The sequence below is a fragment of the Fusarium redolens genome, assembly GCF_020744475.1.
Source record: "Fusarium redolens strain MPI-CAGE-AT-0023 chromosome Unknown BKA55scaffold_20, whole genome shotgun sequence".
Taxonomy (NCBI): Eukaryota; Fungi; Ascomycota; class Sordariomycetes; order Hypocreales; family Nectriaceae; genus Fusarium; species Fusarium redolens.
Window position 1 is genome coordinate 541,584 of NW_025763683.1, and position 19,118 is coordinate 560,701.

The window sequence follows — 19,118 nt, forward strand, 5'->3', positions numbered from 1 at the left end:
GAGAGGAAAAAGCTTGCTGCTGTACTACGAGTGTTGGTTGCAACCGAGTTTCCTATTTCATCGCTTAGTATCTACTATGCTTTTTAGCACGGCATAGTCAGCTCGTCTAGGCTGTGACGCTTCTCAGACATGACACCTTGACAGTAATAATTCCAGTGTACTCATTAACGCGCAGAAACCCTTGATCTTTTCATTCGTCGCTCCACCAAACTGTTATGCATCAGGCTCTGATCCCTGAGAGTTTTGGCTTAAATGCTTCCGTGTAAAGAAGCTTCAATTCAATGAGTTCCGACTAAATCCTTATGACCGTTCAGTTTCGCTATTTACTGGCGAATTTCTCCCAGGCACTGATTTGCGGCCATCCGAATACCGCTATGGCCATCGCCAACAAGCTTACTCGAGAAGCTGTGCGCTGACCCACTCATCCCTAGCATCGATCTCAGTGCCTGCTGCTGCTCCATCCTTCTCTAGCGGCAACTTTAACCATCTTATACCCCTGATATCGCAGACAGTATGATCGAACAACCCTCCTAGGGGCCGCCGTAGATGGTTGTAAGGTGATGCGGCGGCGACTGCTAGGAAGCGGCGGCGCGTACAATGAGTGGCCTCACTATCCTCTCTCGAATCGGAAGCCCGCGGCACAGAGTCTTTGTAATTCCGTTCTGATGTGGGCGTTGAGATTTTCCGCTGAAGTCTGCAGAGAACTCCCCTCCAGCTACCAACCCCTCTACCTCTAGGTTGATCCAGCGACTCATAAGACTTCATGAACTTGGGTAGGATTGAGTCCTCCATGAGCTCAAGGACGGTCTTGACGGCATCATCCAATGTCGATGGATATGGGGGAAGTGCAGAAGAACGTAATCCGAGAAGTCGAGTCCTAATTTCAGAGGGAAGGTTGACCTCGCGATGTCCGTTAGGAAGGATATAGGTACCCAGAAGATCTTCCCATAGTTCCTGCAGGTAATCGTAATGGCGTCTTAGATATTCCCAAGGGATTTCTTTTTCCTCGACTATCTCTGCGTAGTGAGCTCGGTATTTCGAGGCATCTTGGATGAATTGAAAGGTTTCTAGGCAATGGTTTTTTGAAAGATAGGCTGTGAAATCATTTAGTCTCGAAGCGTCAGAAGCTAAATTAGAGATAACTTCAGGTAATAATGACATTATAAAATGTCTCTTCGGGATGAGAGAACAGTGGAGGTTTCTAGCAGCCGAAGAGATAGTTAGCTTACAATATCTCGCATCGGGACCAAGGGCAACGCTCCGCACCCTGTTATCCACCACCATCTTGCGGCCAGGCAGAAGTGTGTGGTGAAAACCCTGATTTAACCTGGCGCACATGGGTGGTTTCCACCCCGTCTTCATTTGAGATGTCAGGCGACAAAGTTTTTTTTACCGCTAGCGTTAGTGCTGCTGACCTGCCACAAAATACAGGGTCCTCGAGATATCTGCTTCTAAAGCCAAGCGTGCATCTCCTCTACTATTCCACTTCTAATTTCTAATTATCACCAACTTCGATCTACCGCAGTTATAATCAGTCTAAAGGGAATTATATCGATAAAATGGACGACCCGTTATGGACATGGCCAGCCTGGAAATTCGGCATGAAACAAGAGGATTTGTTCACCAAGCTCCACGACCAGTACAATACCTACACGATCCCCATCCAAGATGCTGAAGCTTTTTATTGTGACATAGCCGAAATATCCTACGAAGCGCAGTCGACAGCCGAATTTCACCATTTAGCCAGCCATCGCAGACAACAACGTCTCTCCGAATTAAATAAATCTCTTGAATCCGCAAGTCTTGAAATCATTGGAAACCCAAAGCTCATCAAGATGCCTCAGTGGGAACATGCAGTCCGGCTCTTCCAAACAAACTCTTTGGACTCCCTCGTCCGATACTTCGCTTCTTACCTCCCCACCGACCACATTTGGCACCCGCCATGCCAAGATTCAGCCCTTGCCGCCACTCACGCTTTTTCCACTTCTTTACCGAAAAGACGGTGCAAGCGCCACAAAACGAATGAGGCGGTCGGCTCCGGGAGACAGACCTTGGTATCGTCGTCGATGGAGCTTGGCCGCCTTCCAGCGAAAGACCAACTTCTGGCGTCCGACAAAGCCTTGGAATCTACTTGCCCTGCTGCATTTTCCTCATTCTCAGAAAGGGCCATTAAGCATACTCGACCCCATGAACACAGCTCCTACATCAACCATAGGGTAGCCGTGTTGACTTCTGGTGATGGCATGTCGACCATGTCAGATTTCGATACATTTACAAGAGCTCAGTACAGGATTAAAAATACAGTCAACGAGACAGTACGACTTGACAAGAGATTATCTACTAAAATATCTCTCAAGCAGGTTGGCCTTGCAAGAAAGCACTCGGGAGGTCAGAGAGTGCGTTGTGTTGATTCACAAGTGAGCGCATTCCCTGAGACATTGATATCTTCACCCCCAGATTTATCACTTCCAGTGTCTTTACAGATTCCGGTCGCATCAGATGGCATTATTCAAGTTTCTGCTGGCGTTACCGTGGGATTGAAGCGCAAACGTTAAGCGACAAAAACTCTTAAGGAAGCTTTTTCGTCTTTACATATTCATATTATACCTTAAAAAATCACATAATCTCGTTAAATGAAATTAGTATTGGGAGATCCAAGACTCCCTCTTTCCTTAGGATCCAGACTATCTGTCTGAAAATCCTAAATTCAAGAGTTTAGAGTCCAGGATGAAATCATTTAGAGATATAAACTCAAGAAGAACAGTCATCTCAGGATTTAATAAAAGTTGAATAAATATAAATGTTCCATTTACCATTGATGCGCAATGTGAACAACAATTAACGCATTATTAATTAGAGCCAGATCAACTCTTTAATCGAGCATAAGCTTCGGCAAACCCGAAGATCTTTGAATCCCGAGCACTGTACCCCCGGAGAACCGTACTAGCATGTGGCTTATCTCTTTGAGCGGCACAAGGCATCAAAAGGTCACTCGCCCCACTTCACTTACTAACCACACTAGTACCTGCGGGGTATATAAAGTTCTCGTCAGATAGCTGCTTAATTTTTCACCACCAAATTCATCAAAAACCTCACACAAATAGCCCCTAGCCTGTCGTAATTAAAACGATAAGCTCTTCAAAGATACGAGATAGCTTAGATAATCACAGCTTTAATACCCTGCCTTTAAGAGCAGCTAATGACCCCACCGGCGTGCCTAATTTTCCGCCCGAAGAGGGCCGCGGTGATGATTTTCAACCTTTCAAGTTAGAATATCATGATTTCAAGATCAACCCTCTGCCCAAGGAACCACTTGAATTATTCCAGCTTTTTATACCTATTTCCCTTATACAGTCATGGGTCGACTACACCAACAGCTAGGTCACTTACTTACTTAAAAATGCCATTATTAATAACTAGAATACCCCCCTTTCTAAACACTCACGCATCCTTAAATAGGAAGGCATCTCTACTTTAACGGCTTATATATGGCTTAGAGTCATTATTTACCTAGGGATTCATAGGGAAATATCAATAAAAGACCATTAGAGGGCACCTAGCCTAGGAGATTAGCGCCCTCTTCACTCAATTATTAAGTTCATGCCGCTACGGAAGTTCGAGCTAATCAACAGGTATTTCCATACTTTTGACTACACCAAAGTCGATGTAAGGAATAAGGGGGATCTTCCAAAGACCTTCCAAGCGGCTGAAGAGTGGTCTGACCTTATATAGAAGGTATTAAACAAGCTCTATCTTCCAGGGACTAATCTGACTGTAGATGAGTGTATGGTGCCGTTTACAGGCAGATCGAAAGAGATAACGCTTATTAAGGGAAAGCCTATACCGGTAGGCTTCAAAGTCTGGGTTATCGCCTAACAGGGCTTCTTTCTTCGGTGGCTTTGGCATGTAAAGTCATCACCATATACCGCTGTTATCGTTAACCTACCTATAGCGAAGCCGCAAGGCAAGAAGGGAAAGCTACGGACCGAGATCCCTCTCAGTAATACACAGAGCATCGTGGTTCACCTAGTAAAAAGGCTGCTTCCTTAGATATATCATGTCTTCACAGATAACCTCTTCTTGTCACCGCAGCTCTTCCGCCTCCTTCGGCAGCTTGGCTTTGGTGCCACAGGCACGGCACGCCCTAACTGCGGCATTAGCACCGAGATAAAGCGGATAAAAGAGACCGGCAAAGCTCCTGACGGCACGCCTTTGAGATATAACGAGGTCATATTGATCCCGATGCCGGATAAACAGGTATAGACGACTTTTAGCTGTGTTTCCCTTACTAATTTGTCCCTTTTTATTCCCCCTAGGTTATCCAAATCGCTTAGAAGGATAGCAGCGTAGTGCTCTTTATTTCAACTGTGCACAGCGGCGCCCCTCACAAGCGCACACTAAAAAAGAGGAAGCTGCCGGCTAAGAGAGGCACGAAGGCAGAGGCACAACAGCTACAGCGCCTTTTTAACGGGAATAGCTTCAAAATGATCCCTATACCTACTGTTGCCGCTCAGTATAACGATGAAATGAATCACGTGGACCGCGGTGATCAGATAAGGTCCTATACGACGTATGAGCATCGATTCCGCCGCGGTCCGTGGCAGGCGTTGCTTTGGAGCTTCCTCCTCAAAGTCGCACTTGCGAATAGCTTCATTTTGCAAAAGAAGACCCGGCACCCTCGTTGGAAGCCTTATAGCACGCTACGAGCTTGGAAGGAATGCATCTGCAACGCGATTTTCAACACATATGCTGCTGAAGGCGGCACAAGGAAGAGAAGTCGGTCAGGGAAGGAAGAAGACATCGAGGATATAGAAGCACGGCAAAATCACCTACAAAGAGATATCAATCATGTCCGCCGAGGCAGCTATTCGCCCTGCTTAGCTTGCAAAGGCTACCGGCAAGGGCAGCCTCGACCCTTTAAAAAAAGGAAGGAAAAAGGAGGCTATCTCGAGCCGATATCAGGAAATCAAGGGTGCCGGAAGACTAGGTACGGTTGCAAAGTATGTGATGTAGCGATTTGTAACAATGCTGACTGTTGGTACCTCTATCACACGCCAATTTAGGTGTGGGTGAATGTACCGATCGTCGCGATCATTTTGATTGGCCCCCGACCCCGGTCGTGACCTCACTGATGCCTTGTGCCGCTCAAAGAGATAGTATAAAGAGACGATAAAGTAGGTTGACATCAGGATGATGGTGATAACGGTGCGAAAGGAGCTAGCACCCCACAATAGGACACATGGTACGTACGTACGTAGTTGACACATGCCTTGATGCCCGTACTACGTCACCTGCTCTCAAATACTGGGTCTAACACCGACCCCTCTATTTTCAACGAAATGTTTTTGAGGATTACTATGCCAATAGGAACCGACAATTAAATACACCTCAACCTGTTCCCTTTTTCAATCAGTCACTTATCCATAGTCCCAAATTATTATCATGGACCAGCAAGAAACCTCCGAGCTCAATACAGAGAACAACAACCGTCTCTTAAATCGATATGGAATAGTTCCTAGCAGAGGGAAGCTTCTTCATCACCAGTTAGAAGTTAGTAGATATATTCTGTCTATAACCAGTAAGAATCAACCTGACTCAATGTTCAATGGAAGAGGATGAAGTATTTCGATTCGGGTGATTTTTCCCCTCATGCAAGCTCAGAGGTCTTCTGATATCGGGACTGTCGCAACTGGTAGCGAACACCCCATTCGACGGGATATATCGATCCCTACATGTTCAGTATCAGGCTCTAGCAATCTCGATGAAAGTACCGATCAGTATTTATTAGCTGAGGAGAAGACTGGCGAGCTGAAGCTTACTGCCCAAAGTCACCTTCAACAAGAGACGGAAGCCCAGCGAGAGAACGAGCGTCGTGAAACAAAGCAGGAACATAACTTCTAGATGTGGGCCGCCATGGCTTAGGTAGCCGACCCGCCTGGATCGGAAACAGAAACTTAATAGCATCAGAGGATACCCATCTGTTACATGAGAGGGTTCAATATGCCGAGAACCCTAGCGCACTTTCATCGCAATAGAAAATCTACAACTTACACAAAGTCATAATGTTTACAAACGACATAGCTACTATATGTTACAAATATACTGGCTTTGGCTATGTTTCCAAGCTCCAACTCAGTGTCTCGTTCTTCCGAGAGATGATGACAGTCATTACCGATGGAGGGCCATCAACAAGGCACTCAAATATATTCACCGAGACAAGATGGAGGGAGCTGTACTATCACTCGTATAGTAAATGATCTCATAACCGGCGTAGAATCAATCCTAGATTCAAGTTCCTTTATGTTTTATCACCTGATGCCCTCTGTTTCAAAATGATGTGTCGAAAATCCAAGTAGTTCTCCACGCCCTGCCGCCCAACTGCTCGAATGCATAGCAGAGACATCTTGCCAATAATGCCAGGAACCTGGGTTAGAAATTTAAGAAATGCTTAAAGTTGAAATAAAACTTACACTGCTTCTTAGACACCTAGTCTAACACACGTCAGATCTTACTTGGGGTTGAGATATGAACAGTGGCAAATAAATGATCAAGCTTCTACCCGCTTCCAAGTATACCCCGAGAGATGGCTCAGCTTAAACCCCCAGATTGCTTTTCGTAACTTACGTACGCAATACGGATCTACTTGCATCGCAGCCTCAGATAATCCTTTATCGTGATGGCACGCCGTGGTCAGGATCAAGCCAGAATAGTTAGATAATGCTACTGCGTCCTCGGCAAACTCATCATCTCTTTCACATGCTAGGTTTAGCACGTGCTTAAACAAGGCATTTGTAAGTGGGGTAACGTCAAGTGCAAGGTCCCAACAAATCGACTTAACTAAACTCAACAAAAAATAATACTATTATAAGGCTAAAAACTTATTAAGATATGGATGTTTTTTTAGCATAAGAATCACAATTCTACACTCCATAGAAACAGTGACCGCCTAAGCTAGAACATTAAAACATACATTTTCCCGGTGACGCTGCCTAACGATATATCTCCGCTACCATGGCGGGAACATCTCTCTGGGACTACATCTTCATTCGCGCATCCATATTTCTCTTACACCTTATCGCACCACTTAGCGTTACTTATTCATTAGTCAGCCTACTAGCCTGCCTTCCATTTCAGTTCCCGCGAGTACTACAGGCTTGGCTCTCTCTGGAGGCTCTTTTCTATTTGGCTATCTACCTACCGCTGAATAAATACCACCAGAGGGCCGCAAAACACCCCGTCCCGCCCTGCCGCGCCGATCGTCGGAAGTTATTCCTAAAATGCCACAATAATATTCCCGACCCGGCTCAGTACCTAAGAAAATGGTTCCGGAATGCGCCAGTTTCCGAGATTAAGCGCGATAATGTCAAGGACTTCTTCCGGTGGGCATTCTTAAACACAGGAGACCATGACTCGACCTATGACGAGGAATTAGAAGAGTATACTCAAGAGATAGAGAAGCTGCTAGGCAAGAAGCTAGAGCCTGGCCGCGGAAACGCTAAATGCCTCCGGTTGACTCTCGAGAAGGTAGAGATGTTGCATCGGAGCTTAACGTGGTATCTAGTAAGTTACTCACATGACTATGCGCCCAAGTACTGGCTCATGTACCCCAGGTTGCTAACTCTGTTCGTACTACCCTCTAGTGCGTGTTTGTTGTCGATACCATAGCGTCTATCTCTTTACGATACCACTCGTTCAACTTTCATCGCACGTCGTTTTCGCAGTTTCTTACTACCTTTCCCCTACGTCTTTTCACTCTGTTTGCGACCTGCACCTCCCATGCTAACAGGCTTACTTACTGGCACCGTCCCCATACGTCCAAGACAAGGCTGCCTATTCTATTCGTTCACGGCATCGGCGTGGGGCTTTACCCATACATAAACTTCTTAGCCGACATCAATGCCCATGATGCCGGGAATTCTTCAGATGGGCAGGTTGGCATCATCGCTATAGAAATTATGTCGGTAAGCTCTAGGATAACATACGAGGCAATGCTGAAAGACGAAATGTGCGATGAGATTCGGCGCATATTGACCGCACATGGGTGGGAAAAGTGTGTCTTGGTAACACATTCGTAAGTACCACTCCTAAAGTGACTCCATTCCCTTACCCATTGACATTGACGGTGGAAAGATACGGAAGCGTGGTTGCCGCGCAACTCCTTCGTAGCCCGGAGGTCTCGCAGCATATTGGCCCTGCATTGTTTATTGACCCCGTGTCTTTTCTACTTCATCTACCTGACGTGGCCTATAATTTTGTATGCCAGCTCTGTCCCCAAATTGACTGATGATACTGGCTAAACTCTAATGCTTTAGATATGTAGACGGCCAAGTCAACCTAATGAGTATCTACTCTCCTACTTTGGTTCCAAGGATATAGGCATAGCTCATACGCTATTCCGCCGTTTCTTCTGGGCTGATAACTTATTGTGGAAGGAGGATATCCGAGATCATCCCGTGACTGTGGTCTTGGCCGGCAGAGATAGTGTGATCGACACCAAAGCAATACGGGCATATTTGCTGGGGTCAGACAATTGGATCTTAGAAACTACGGACTTAATGGATCTCGGTCAGAAAGGTGATAGATTGGATGTGATCTGGTTTCAAGATCTGGACCACGGCCAGGTCTTTGATGAAAAGAGGACGAGAAGCAGTCTGGTTGAGATTGTCTGGACGTTTTGCAAGAAGTAGCCGACACAATTCGTCCTAATTTACAGTGGTAGGTTGAAATGAGGTCATCGAATATGATGAGCAAGTTCTCCCGCGTTGCATAGAGGTTAACCTCCAATTTCCTATAAGTGGTCGGTCAGATCCTCCTGGCCTTAGCCGCCGACTGAGTCCTCGCGAAGCCCATGGATGTCTCCCACACTCCCCGATAGATCGACCAACAAGGTATAGATAGCCAAAAAGAGTTGCACAGGGCATAATAATGGCAACCTGGCAATTAGCCCGTAACTTTTCCCAAAACTCCAGTAGGGATAGCCCAGAATGTCAAAGCGATGATAATATAGAGTCCCACAAGCTGCAGCCTGCTTAGTACACTGTAGGTATAGAAGCACAGGGGAACATAAACTCACCATGGCTCCCTCCAAATAGTTAGATTTCCCATCCTGCACCGTGCCCGTCATGACTAAAACAGATACAGTGAAGATAACTGTCTCAACTGCCCCAAGCATCAGCAAGCGTGTTAAAAGTTGCTTATGTGCTCATGATAACTCACGAATATTGAAATTTAGACCCATCGGCACATTTATTGCCCAACCCAAGACAACCAGCAACGGCGTAACCAGCAGCGCAATCTGGATGCTGGATCCGATTGCAACACCCGTGGCCTTGTTTCCACGTAACCAGTCAGATCACAATAAAACAACCAAGTAAGGAAGCAGGTTGCCACTCACCAAATCCATCTTATTCCTTACAGCCATCACACACGCCGTGGCATGCTCGGCTGCGTTGCCGACAATGGGGATCAGGATCAAGCCAATAAAGCTCTTGCTAGTATGCGCGTCTTTGGCGATGCTGTCGATACTGCCAACCGGGTAGTCTGCACGGAAGGAGATAACAACGGTCACGGCAACCAGTACCGCTGCAGCAGACCAAGGACTCATTACTGATTCAGGGTCGTCCCCTCCCTCGTCAAGGGAGGAAGTTCCACCACTCCCCTCGCTGAATAGATTCTTGTGCGTCCGCAACTGGAAGCACAGATACAGGGCGTACAGGATAAGAAGCATGATGGCCGTCCCGCGTGAGTGCCAAAGGATGGATTCGGTTTTACCATGCTGATCCGAGCTGTCGAGGATGCTGTAGAGCTACATGTCGACATTAGTGTCCTTCCTGATGCTTATTGTATCACAATTCCTGAGGACTGGGCTCTGGAAGGCTGCTTACAGTGGCGGGAATGATCATTGAGGCGGCTGACAGCGCTAACAAGGAGCATGTCGTTTGTGCCATCGCACTGGTGAAGGTCTGCTCGGTGCCGTTGCCTGAGTCATCCTTCATGTTGACAAGGCCGCCGAGCAGGAAGCTACTGCCCATGACAAGAAGAAGATTGGATAGAATGGAACCAAGCATTGACGACTGCACGACTTCGATTTGGTTTTTCTTTAGGGCGACGATACTCACGATGAGCTCAACTGCGTTGTCAAAAGTGGCATTCAGCAGCCCTCCTAATGTCTCGCCAAGTGGGATGGAAATCTCTTCCGTAGCAAAGGATAACACCGCTGCCAGGGGAATAATGGCGATGAAGTTTAGGGAGAACACAGCCGCAGGGCTCCAACCAAGCACGCCGGCAATAATACCCAATGGCACGAATGGGAGAAGGACGTTGACGTAGTCTATCGCGTCAATTCAGTCGTAGTTCAATCAATCAGCAGAGACATGCTTACTGCTCATTAGCGTAACCTTCGTGACATGGAAAGTATTTGCTGGCCATTTGATCAGACGATTCGGGCTGTCTTTGCCAGGCGTGCTTGTGCCATCAAATAAGCGCCTTATGAATTCATGGCGCTCCTCATCCACGGGTGGTACGCGAAGCAGCGGGGATCCCTCGTAGTAGAGCCCAGGGTTGGCAGCTTCATGGTCGCTGTAGGTGCGGTTGACCCTTCGGCCGGAGTTTCTACCTGACCAAGCGCGACGGACCTGCTTGCGAAAGGCTGGGTAGGCTGCGTACGGGGAAAAGATTAGCTAACGATGGCGTATGCAGCTCGGACGCGAATGATAGAAGCATACTGGGATCTAAGGCTTCATCGCCGCGGAGATGGAATGACGTCGTTACTTACCAATCATAGTTCTGTCACAGTTTTAAACCCAAAAGAATTATAGAAAGGAGGGTTGGATCAAGCGCTCACTGGCGTCTTGCTCATATTATATCTCGAAGCGCCAAAGAAGCGGATGACAGAAACGCCACCAACTCTCCATCGGAGACTGAGTGCAACATCGAGTTCGCATGCGTACGTCCGCCACCCGAGTCACCTGTACAGAAAGATTGAGCCCAATCCTTGGCAAGTGAACAAGGCAGACAACCTCTGCGCCCCTCTTAAGGTTATTTATTCTGTGGCTCGAATCCGGAATACGGGCGCTCAGCCATGGTATAAACAAGTTGCACATTAATATATAACCCCGCTATTGTCGTTCCACCAAGGATGCCACGTCTCGATTCTTTGCAAATAAACAGTATTAAACCCTCCATTGTTTCGTCACGGGCGCTATTCCCAAGAATCAATATCCTATCTAGAGAGTATCACAGCACGATAGTCCATTCAGCCGATTAAAACTCTCGCTGGTGCAGGTACTGGAATGGCGCCGAGCATCGCAAGATAACCTTTAGATTTAATTAAATAAATTTTGCAACAGAAAGGTGGCCACTAGTTACTGAGCCCTGACCATCGACATCCAACACCCGCTCCAATATCGTCTCATCGGGACTGTTCACTGATTACTGCAAGTAACACTGCTGTTGGCACAGATATCGTGACGTAGCCTAGCTCCTGGACGTAGATAGGGAAGAATAGACGTTTAGTACTATTTGTTATAAGAATGCTCGCTAATGGCAGTTTAATTTATTCTATAGCAAAAAATGATTTACTTACTTAAAGACTGATCCAGAAGTATGAATGGATACTAGACTGAGTACGAGAAAAACATCAAGTAGTGATAATCTAAAGCCAGGACTCGAGGTACGAGGTTGCACCTCCTCAGCAGTTTTGGAACAGTCACTTAATTAATTTGCCGTCATTCTATGGCGTCATTAGCATTTCAAGGCAGTATGCTCATAAACAAGATATGCTTATGGAGGATTTTTGAGCATTGCAATCCAACAGCGGGGGCGTGTTACCCCTCTGCCTACGGGTTAGCCCGTAAGGCGGTATATGATCTCATTGCATACTGTCATATCATGGCTATCGACTTACTTGTTACGGACCAGTCGTCGCGCCTTTCACTAACCCCGCCTTCCCAACATTTCAACGTTGTCTTTTGTTCTCTCACGCTGAACAAATTTATCTCAACGGCGCTTAAAACCACCACTGCTGAATTGAGCTCACTATGCGTGAAATTGTAAGTCCGCTTCTAATCCTGCCTTGGAAGCTCCACAAACTAACCTTGAACTCCCTTTTCGCTATAGGTGCATCTCCAAGCTGGCCAATGTGTGAGTATCACGCCCTTCTCGTTACATTTCTTTCTCATTTCTTCCTAAAGCAGCATATTAACCTGAATAGGGCAACCAAATCGGCTCTGCCTTCTGGCAGACCATTTCGGGCGAGCATGGTTTGGATAGCAGTGGCATGTAGGCAACCCATTCGAAACGCCACTTCATCCTTCTCACGCATCAATCTAGGTATAATGGGACCTCCGAACTACAGCTTGCGCGCATGAATGTCTATTTCAACGAGGTGCGCCATATTGCGTGACCCATTCCAAACTATTCTCGGCCTCTGATCGAGTTCGCATAGACATCCAGCAACAAGTACGTGCCACGTGCCGTGCTCGTTGACCTAGAACCTGGCACAATGGATGCGGTGCGCTCCGGCCCGCTTAGTCAGCTCTTTCGTCCCGACAACTTTGTCTTTGGACACTCAAGCGCCGGAAATAACTGGGCTAAGGGTCACTACACCGAGGGCGCCGAGTTAGTTGATCAGGTAATGGACGTGGTCCGTCGTGAGGCCGAAGGCTGCGACTCCCTCCAAGGTTTCCAAATCACCCACTCGCTCGGTGGCGGTACGGGCTCCGGCATGGGCACGCTGCTGATTTCCAAGATTCGTGAGGGTGAGATTGATGCCACTGATACACATTTCGATGCACTGTCTCTCACGGTTCTAACCGCCTATTTAGAGTTTCCGGACCGTATGATGGCTACCTTCAGTGTAGTACCGTCTCCTAAGGTGTCTGATACCGTCGTGGAGCCGTATAATGCCACGCTGTCGGTCCACCAGCTGGTTGAAAACTCAGATGCGACTTTCTGTATCGATAACGAGGCTCTGTATGATATCTGCAAGGGTACCCTGAAGCTGTCGAATCCTTCCTATGGCGACCTTAACCACCTCGTATCAACCGTCATGTCTGGCGTGTCAACTTCGCTGCGCTTTCCCGGACAGCTAAACTCTGACCTTCGCAAGATGGCCGTTAATTTGGTAGGAAGACTCGTTTCATCTAGGTACATATCACTGTAATCGAAGAATGTTGTGGCTAAGCATTCCTCCTCGTCTAGGTTCCGTTCCCCCGCCTACACTTCTTCATGGTTGGCTTTGCGCCCCTCACTAGCCGTGGCTCGCACTCATTCAGTGCTGTCTCTATCCCCGAGCTTACCTAGCAGCTGTTTGACCCCAGGAACATGATGACAGGCTCTGATTTTCGAAACGGCCGCTACCTGACCTGCTCTGCCATCTTTCGCGGAAAGGTGTCTGCGAAGGAGGTGGAGGACCAGATGCATAAGATTCAGCAGAAGAACTCGGCTTACTTTGTTGAATGGATTCCCAATAACGTGCAGACGAGTCTATGCTCTGTCCCGCCGCAGGGGTTGAAGATGTCGTCCACTTTTGTCGGTAACTCGACCGCCATCCAAGAGATCTTTAAGCGCGTTGGCGAGCAGTTCACCGCTATGTTCCGCCGCAAGGCCTTCTTGCACTGGTATACCGGAGAAGGCATGGATGAGATGGAGTTTACGGAGGCTGAGTCCAATATGAATGACCTGGTATCGGAGTACCAGCAGTATCAGGACGCAGTCATCGACGACGACGTCTATAGCGTGGAGGAGTATGACGAGGAGGAAGTCCCCGCCAAGGTCGACGCTTAGTCCATCGCAACCTTGTGGTCGGACCGCACATGGCTTGTCATAGTGGGCTCACATAAGGTCATGACGCCCTGTAGAAGCAGCGACTACTGAAGGACAATCATTATATACCTAACAGGGCTTGGTGGTCACTAGGCGGTCTATATAGTTCGCGCTATTACGAATTAAAGATCCCACATAGCTCTCGAGTGGTTGAAAGACGTCTAACAACCTCAAACGGAGCCTCGTGATACGTCAGATAAAAGACTCATCATCCTTGACGGTCAGGAAAGCCATGCACAGGTCAGACTTTTGCGGTTTTCACCGTAAATCCTCCCGCTATAAGACCGCTGACGAGCATCCAGGATGAATGGATAGTTACGTGCCTTCCGAACAATGTCTACTGCTGTTACCTACCAGAAAATTGTTCTCATTATTTGCAGCTATTAGATGATGGAATTTTTAATATTATCAAAGGTGCGTATCGGAAGGAACTCTAAAACCTGGCTAGTTTGATTGATTCTGCACCGGATAATTAAGCCAACTTTATTTAGATATATGCGAAAGTCGGAGAGGCGCGTATGAGAAAGGAGATGATATTATACGACTGGAGACCTACTGGACATTGGCCTATTTGACTGAGAGCAGAGATGTGATTTCTATTGCATAAGAATGCCGGGGATATGCTTATACTGGATCTCTTGAGGTCTCGCCTAGGAGTCTATAACCCCTGAACATAAACGGCTTCAAAGGTAGGCCCTTTGCGGTCTAGACTTCCATGTCTATCATCGAGACTCTTGTGGCTCACTTATTGAGCATGATCATCCTTGACAAGCCTTCCCCCCCCACACCAAAGTTCTTTGCAGGCTTGGGCAGAGTCGCACAGCGAGTCGAGACTGGATACCCAACGGTACAGGCATAATAGTCATCACTGGTCACGATCTTAATTGTCAATCCACCTCATTCCTCCACCACGGTTCTCAACCCCGCCGAGGCCATCCTGCGGACGTCTTCCCTTCATCAGGATCAACAAGTACTCTACATCTAAAAACGAGACAGTCTTCAACATCTCATAGAGCGGTGAATTATGAGTTATATTGGCTCTGAGCTGGCTCTGAATATCAGTAGACCCAACCACCATCTTGTGGCAAGTTAACATCTCTGACTGGCCAATTATCTGTGAATCTCGAATCGGTGAAGCTGGAAGCAAAGGCAATCGCTGAGTCTTGACACCCAATTAACACCCTCGTGATATCGAATATACTTATCGTTCAATCAAGAACTAATCTAAATCTGCATCTTTCAACATATCACCTGCGTCTACACCGAGTTTTGGATAAGTAATCTCCCTGTAGCCCACTTGTTTGAGCGGTTCAGCCCGTCAGAGGCAAGGTCGCTGTTCTGTGGGGGCCGAAACAAAACGTTACCGAAGTCATCTGAGACTAGATTCGCTCGTTATTCATTTACAAACCACGCATAAGTGTGCATCCTGTTGCACGGCCTTCCGATGGGCTCGCTCGTCCCGTTGAGCCACAGATGCTCTTCGAAATGTCTTTTAGGATGTTTGCTTCGATGTAGTATCAGGAATTACTGGATGTCCAATAGCGACCAGCTACGCTGCCATACAAAATGCAGATATATATATTGCTACCTCCTGCAAGGCGAGACAGGCACCGTGGGTTCGACATGGGTTAGGCTCTATTCTCTATCCCTTGGGGTGTATGTGACAGTTTGCCGTCGACTAACAGTATGTACTTGAATTCGCCCATCACTATTGCATCTACCAATAATGGCCGGCAGTGATAAATTTGAGCCTGGGCACCCTCACCAACAGCCCCGTGTTCAATTGACAAGATCGTGATATCCGGTACGATAATATTCTTCTTATACACATGATTCCTGTCTTAAAACGTGTTCTAGAGGCACTTGTCTATCCTGGGTGCGGCAATGTATACGACATACCTACCTATGAAAAAGAGGGATATGATTTTAGTAGCATATGAAAATACAATATAAGCTATAAATTCTTAGAACTTGAATAGTTTTCTTTGCATACAGCGGTCGTGATGATTTCGTTCTCGTTACTCATTAACACATCTATCATCAAGACGGCTACTTAAAATGACCAACCAAGCCCTTTACATTATTACATCATAATAATTCCCTGATTAAGCTCCATTTCGATAGACCTGTGCTCCCTGATTTCTGAACATGACTATATCTCTTCGCTGGAGAATCATCAGTAGAATCATCAGTGCTCGATTCAACGCCTGCTCACTGTACCCCTTGCCCTCTACCATCTCTGTCCGTAGTGTGGATAGGCTTGTGCTCCATCCGATGGGTAGACAGCGCTTGAGCTCAGTCTCGAGACGGTTCACCTCCTCGTTCAACTCACGGCTACCCTGGTTGCTGCCCTGGTTGGCCGCGTCCATGGTAGAGCATAGGAATAGCCGGATAGCCTCATCAACGTGCGCCTCGGTGGCGACGGGAGAGAGGGTGAGTTTGGCAAGAGACTCGGTGATACGCACGATAGCTTCCAGCTGACGGATTGTGATGGGAATAGAGGAGCGGGTGTTGGCTTCTATTTCGGCGTCGTGGATTTGGCGACGGATAGAGACAAAGTGAGAGGAGAGCTTCTCAGCTGCTTCGGGACTGAGTCGAGGAGCGCAGCGACTTTGAGAGGTCAGTATACACGGCGGAAGAGCCAAAAGGAACTGAGCAACTTACGTCTTACAGTAGGTTATATATCTTCGCATCTTGTCGATAGGGATCTCAGACTCGACCATTTCGTCGGCTCCCCGATCATTCATCTGGATACCAAGAACGTGCTTGGCCATTTTCTCGTCCTTCTCGCGGCAATGATCATCCTTGATAATGAAAATCATGTCGAAACGCGACAGGATGGTGGTTTGGAAATCGATATTCTCTCCAGGGGTTTTCATGTCATCGTATCGACCAAAGATGGGATTGGCAGCAGCTAGGACTGATGTTCGCGCGTTGAGAATGGTGGTGATACCGGCCTTGGCGATGGAAATGGTTTGCTGTTCCATTGCTTCGTGGATAGCGACTCGGTCTTCGGCTCGCATCTTATCAAACTCATCAATACACACTACTCCACCATCGGCCAGAACCATAGCACCACCTTCAAGATAGAACTCGCGGGTAGACTGATCACGTTGGACGGACGCTGTCAACCCGGCGGCAGATGAACCTTTTCCGGAGGTGTAGATAGAGATGGGTGCTGTCTTCTCGACAAACTTTAGAAGTTGAGACTTGGCCGTACCAGGATCACCGAGAAGTAGTACATTGATATCGCCTCTAAGTTTCATGCCGTCAGGGAGGATCTTTTTTGAGCCACCTAACAGGAGGCAGAGAATTGACTTCTTGATGTCCCGGTGTCCGTAAATTGAAGGAGCGATACAAGCAGCCATGACGTTGTAAATGTCTGGCCGTCTGCTCAGCTCCAAGAATTCTTGCTCTTCCTCCTCTGAGAAAGTGGCGTTGCCCTTGGCTACTTGATCAATGTCTGACTGGATTCCAACTGCCCTTAGATAAGGAGTGCGGATAGCCACTGCGCCACCGTTGGATGAGTTTTTGGAGGCCTTATTTTGGTAGATGGAGAAGATGCCCATGACAGTGCACCGCGATCCAGGAACAACCCGGTTTGTTAGGTATCTGTCGGCTGAGATGAGAACATGTCTTGGCAGTTCTCCAACGGGGACTTGATCAGGTGCTTCCTGAAGCTTGATGATCTGCTGGTCGATGAAGTGTGACTTCTCGTGTACGACAAAGTACGGATCCAAGGGGCACTTTGGCGTGGGATCGTTGGGAATTCTGCTACTAGCACAATGTCGGGGCAGAGTTACACCAGTGAATCCACCCAAGATAGGAATGGCTTTTGTGTGTCCGCAATTTTGACATTGTATATGAAGTTCTGTTGCTTCTGAGGACATGACGGAGGCACCGATGACGATACCTGGTACCCGGACCAATCGAGCAATAGCCATCGAATCGAGATTGCGATGTGTCTGCGTTGGAATGAAGAAGGAGCTGGTGCTTGGGGATCTCGACTTTGGGCTCGTGAGGGAAGACAATGCGATGGGTGCACTTCATCAAAGCATTTTCGAACCATGGCACGTCAGAAGTTGGAGAATTAAGCTGCTGCATAGTCCTTACGAAAGGGATGACCTCGGCTGGCTCAGATGCCAACTGATGCGCCAACTCTTCGTCGAAGCCGATTAAGTCATTGATGTTGACATCGCAGTAGTACCTCTTTAGCAGTGCGTTCTCTCGTAGTTGATCTCTGTCGAAGCGTCAGTATACCAAGTCCTGTAACCCGTGGGCAATCGGCGCAAACCTGTAGACAAAGTTGTTGTCAAGCCGAAAGTCAAGGATGAAGGTTTCGAGCTGCGTTTGAAGCTGTAGGCGAGTACCCCTATTCTCACCCAAATTCGGCTCGTAGACGTGCGCAGAGTACATCGATCGGCGGTCCATTGTGATGTGATCTGTTAATACTCTGATATCTCCTTGGCTCGTCTGCGAGCACAAAAGTTGACAGGGACTCTAGAGATCTTATTTGTGAAGTATGGGGGGGTTTGCTCCGCGTTGGTAGGATAACTAAGTGGATGCAATAATGTACGCGACCCTTGAGAGAAAGACGCAACGCGTGGTTATCCCTTTGACCCGCATAGCCCTTATCCAATGTAGCTAGGTGCACTCAACCCCACGTACAGAATAGTTACAAAGTTCTAAGTAGGGCACTATAAGGCCAGTCACTTATCTGTATCTTAGCTGCATTCCGCTTAGATATAGAGTTCACTAGGTATAGTGACTATTATGAATTTGTGACATAATTTAGATGTATTAGTAAATTGATAAGCATTTATCCATTTGAGCCCCTAAGCGTGACTTGGGAAAAGGGCTATGCCGGTCAAAGGGATAGTGGTTCCAGTGCTGAAGGGATAGGGCAGTGATAGAGCTCGACTTATCATCACATGTCAGCGCCAAGGAAATACCCATAGGCTCATGGGGTGGGGACCAGCGAGCCAACCTTGCTTGCTAGGTTGGGCACAAAATTGAGGGACATCGGCGGGGCCCGATTTTAGCTGTGTTTTACAGAGTACAGAGTAGGGCTTTGACCATCTTTCGAGCTTCATATGCTGCCTAGGATCATTGTAAAGCCACGGTATTCTAAGCGAGAGATCCAAGACAGCCTGAGCTTCACTACATTTTTAACCGCACCAAAGGGCATCGGAAAACAGTTGTCGTTGGTTCGACCAACGAGTGTGTGTGCCTCGTTTTTAATGTAATGCTGTATTAAGGTGCAACTTCTGGATTGCATCTAGCATTAACCAGCT

At 47.4% G+C, this 19,118-nt stretch overlaps 6 protein-coding genes across 6 annotated transcripts; 3 read left to right on the forward strand and 3 right to left on the reverse strand.

Annotated features, from left to right (window-relative positions):
• Positions 1 to 393: 393 nt before the first annotated feature.
• On the reverse strand, positions 394 to 1,161 carry BKA55DRAFT_695989 (RGS domain-containing protein; the record flags this gene model as incomplete). The annotated part of the gene is made up of 1 exon (XM_046200220.1): positions 394 to 1,161. The coding sequence occupies one exon, from the start codon at positions 1,159 to 1,161 to the stop codon at positions 394 to 396; it is 768 nt and encodes a 255-aa protein (XP_046043679.1).
• A 187-nt stretch (positions 1,162 to 1,348) lies between these two features.
• On the forward strand, positions 1,349 to 2,814 carry BKA55DRAFT_581614 (uncharacterized protein). The gene has a single exon (XM_046194055.1). The coding sequence runs from the start codon at positions 1,560 to 1,562 to the stop codon at positions 2,553 to 2,555; it is 996 nt and encodes a 331-aa protein (XP_046043680.1). The 5' UTR covers positions 1,349 to 1,559; the 3' UTR covers positions 2,556 to 2,814.
• Positions 2,815 to 6,934: 4,120 nt separating this feature from the next.
• Positions 6,935 to 8,761, forward strand: BKA55DRAFT_581637 (uncharacterized protein). The gene is given in 4 exon segments (XM_046194056.1): positions 6,935 to 6,956; positions 6,969 to 7,560; positions 7,641 to 8,071; positions 8,313 to 8,761. 3 exon segments carry the CDS (start codon positions 7,012 to 7,014, stop codon positions 8,374 to 8,376), a joined length of 1,044 nt encoding a protein of 347 aa, XP_046043681.1. The 5' UTR covers positions 6,935 to 6,956; positions 6,969 to 7,011; the 3' UTR covers positions 8,377 to 8,761.
• A 179-nt stretch (positions 8,762 to 8,940) lies between these two features.
• BKA55DRAFT_695992 (Sodium/calcium exchanger protein-domain-containing protein) lies at positions 8,941 to 10,781 on the reverse strand (the record flags this gene model as incomplete). Its single annotated transcript, XM_046200221.1, has 7 exons — positions 8,941 to 9,018; positions 9,074 to 9,159; positions 9,217 to 9,328; positions 9,395 to 9,805; positions 9,885 to 10,330; positions 10,382 to 10,657; positions 10,775 to 10,781. The coding sequence occupies 7 exons, from the start codon at positions 10,779 to 10,781 to the stop codon at positions 8,941 to 8,943; spliced, it is 1,416 nt and encodes a 471-aa protein (XP_046043682.1).
• A 1,157-nt stretch (positions 10,782 to 11,938) lies between these two features.
• BKA55DRAFT_194977 (Tubulin/FtsZ, GTPase domain-containing protein) lies at positions 11,939 to 13,243 on the forward strand. The gene is made up of 5 exons (XM_046185090.1): positions 11,939 to 12,050; positions 12,118 to 12,141; positions 12,212 to 12,279; positions 12,331 to 12,385; positions 12,446 to 13,243. Exons 1-5 carry the CDS (start codon positions 12,039 to 12,041, stop codon positions 13,160 to 13,162), a joined length of 876 nt encoding a protein of 291 aa, XP_046043683.1. The 5' UTR covers positions 11,939 to 12,038; the 3' UTR covers positions 13,163 to 13,243.
• A 2,581-nt stretch (positions 13,244 to 15,824) lies between these two features.
• BKA55DRAFT_581655 (DNA replication licensing factor mcm5) lies at positions 15,825 to 18,626 on the reverse strand. The gene is made up of 4 exons (XM_046194057.1): positions 18,119 to 18,626; positions 17,833 to 18,064; positions 16,489 to 17,789; positions 15,825 to 16,434 (listed from the first exon to the last, which is right to left on the reverse strand). The coding sequence occupies exons 1-4, from the start codon at positions 18,253 to 18,255 to the stop codon at positions 15,930 to 15,932; spliced, it is 2,175 nt and encodes a 724-aa protein (XP_046043684.1). The 5' UTR covers positions 18,256 to 18,626; the 3' UTR covers positions 15,825 to 15,929.
• Positions 18,627 to 19,118: the final 492 nt, after the last annotated feature.

Bases quoted from the DNA above. Each gene is read 5' to 3' on its own strand.
- BKA55DRAFT_581614 (XM_046194055.1), top strand. From the start codon at position 1,560: ATGGACGACCCGTTATGGACATGGCCAGCCTGGAAATTCGGCATGAAA.
- BKA55DRAFT_581637 (XM_046194056.1), top strand. From the start codon at position 7,012: ATGGCGGGAACATCTCTCTGGGACTACATCTTCATTCGCGCATCCATA. The intron at 7,561-7,640 runs GTAAGTTACTCA...ACTACCCTCTAG, and splicing joins GGAGCTTAACGTGGTATCTA to TGCGTGTTTGTTGTCGATAC. The intron at 8,072-8,312 runs GTAAGTACCACT...CTAATGCTTTAG, and splicing joins TGTGTCTTGGTAACACATTC to ATATGTAGACGGCCAAGTCA.
- BKA55DRAFT_194977 (XM_046185090.1), top strand. The intron at 12,280-12,330 runs GTAGGCAACCCA...GCATCAATCTAG, and splicing joins GGTTTGGATAGCAGTGGCAT to GTATAATGGGACCTCCGAAC. The intron at 12,386-12,445 runs GTGCGCCATATT...GAGTTCGCATAG, and splicing joins TGAATGTCTATTTCAACGAG to ACATCCAGCAACAAGTACGT.
- BKA55DRAFT_581655 (XM_046194057.1), bottom strand. From the start codon at position 18,255: ATGGACCGCCGATCGATGTACTCTGCGCACGTCTACGAGCCGAATTTG. The intron at 18,065-18,118 runs GTTTGCGCCGAT...ACGCTTCGACAG, and splicing joins GACAACAACTTTGTCTACAG to AGATCAACTACGAGAGAACG. The intron at 16,435-16,488 runs GTAAGTTGCTCA...GACCTCTCAAAG, and splicing joins TATATAACCTACTGTAAGAC to TCGCTGCGCTCCTCGACTCA.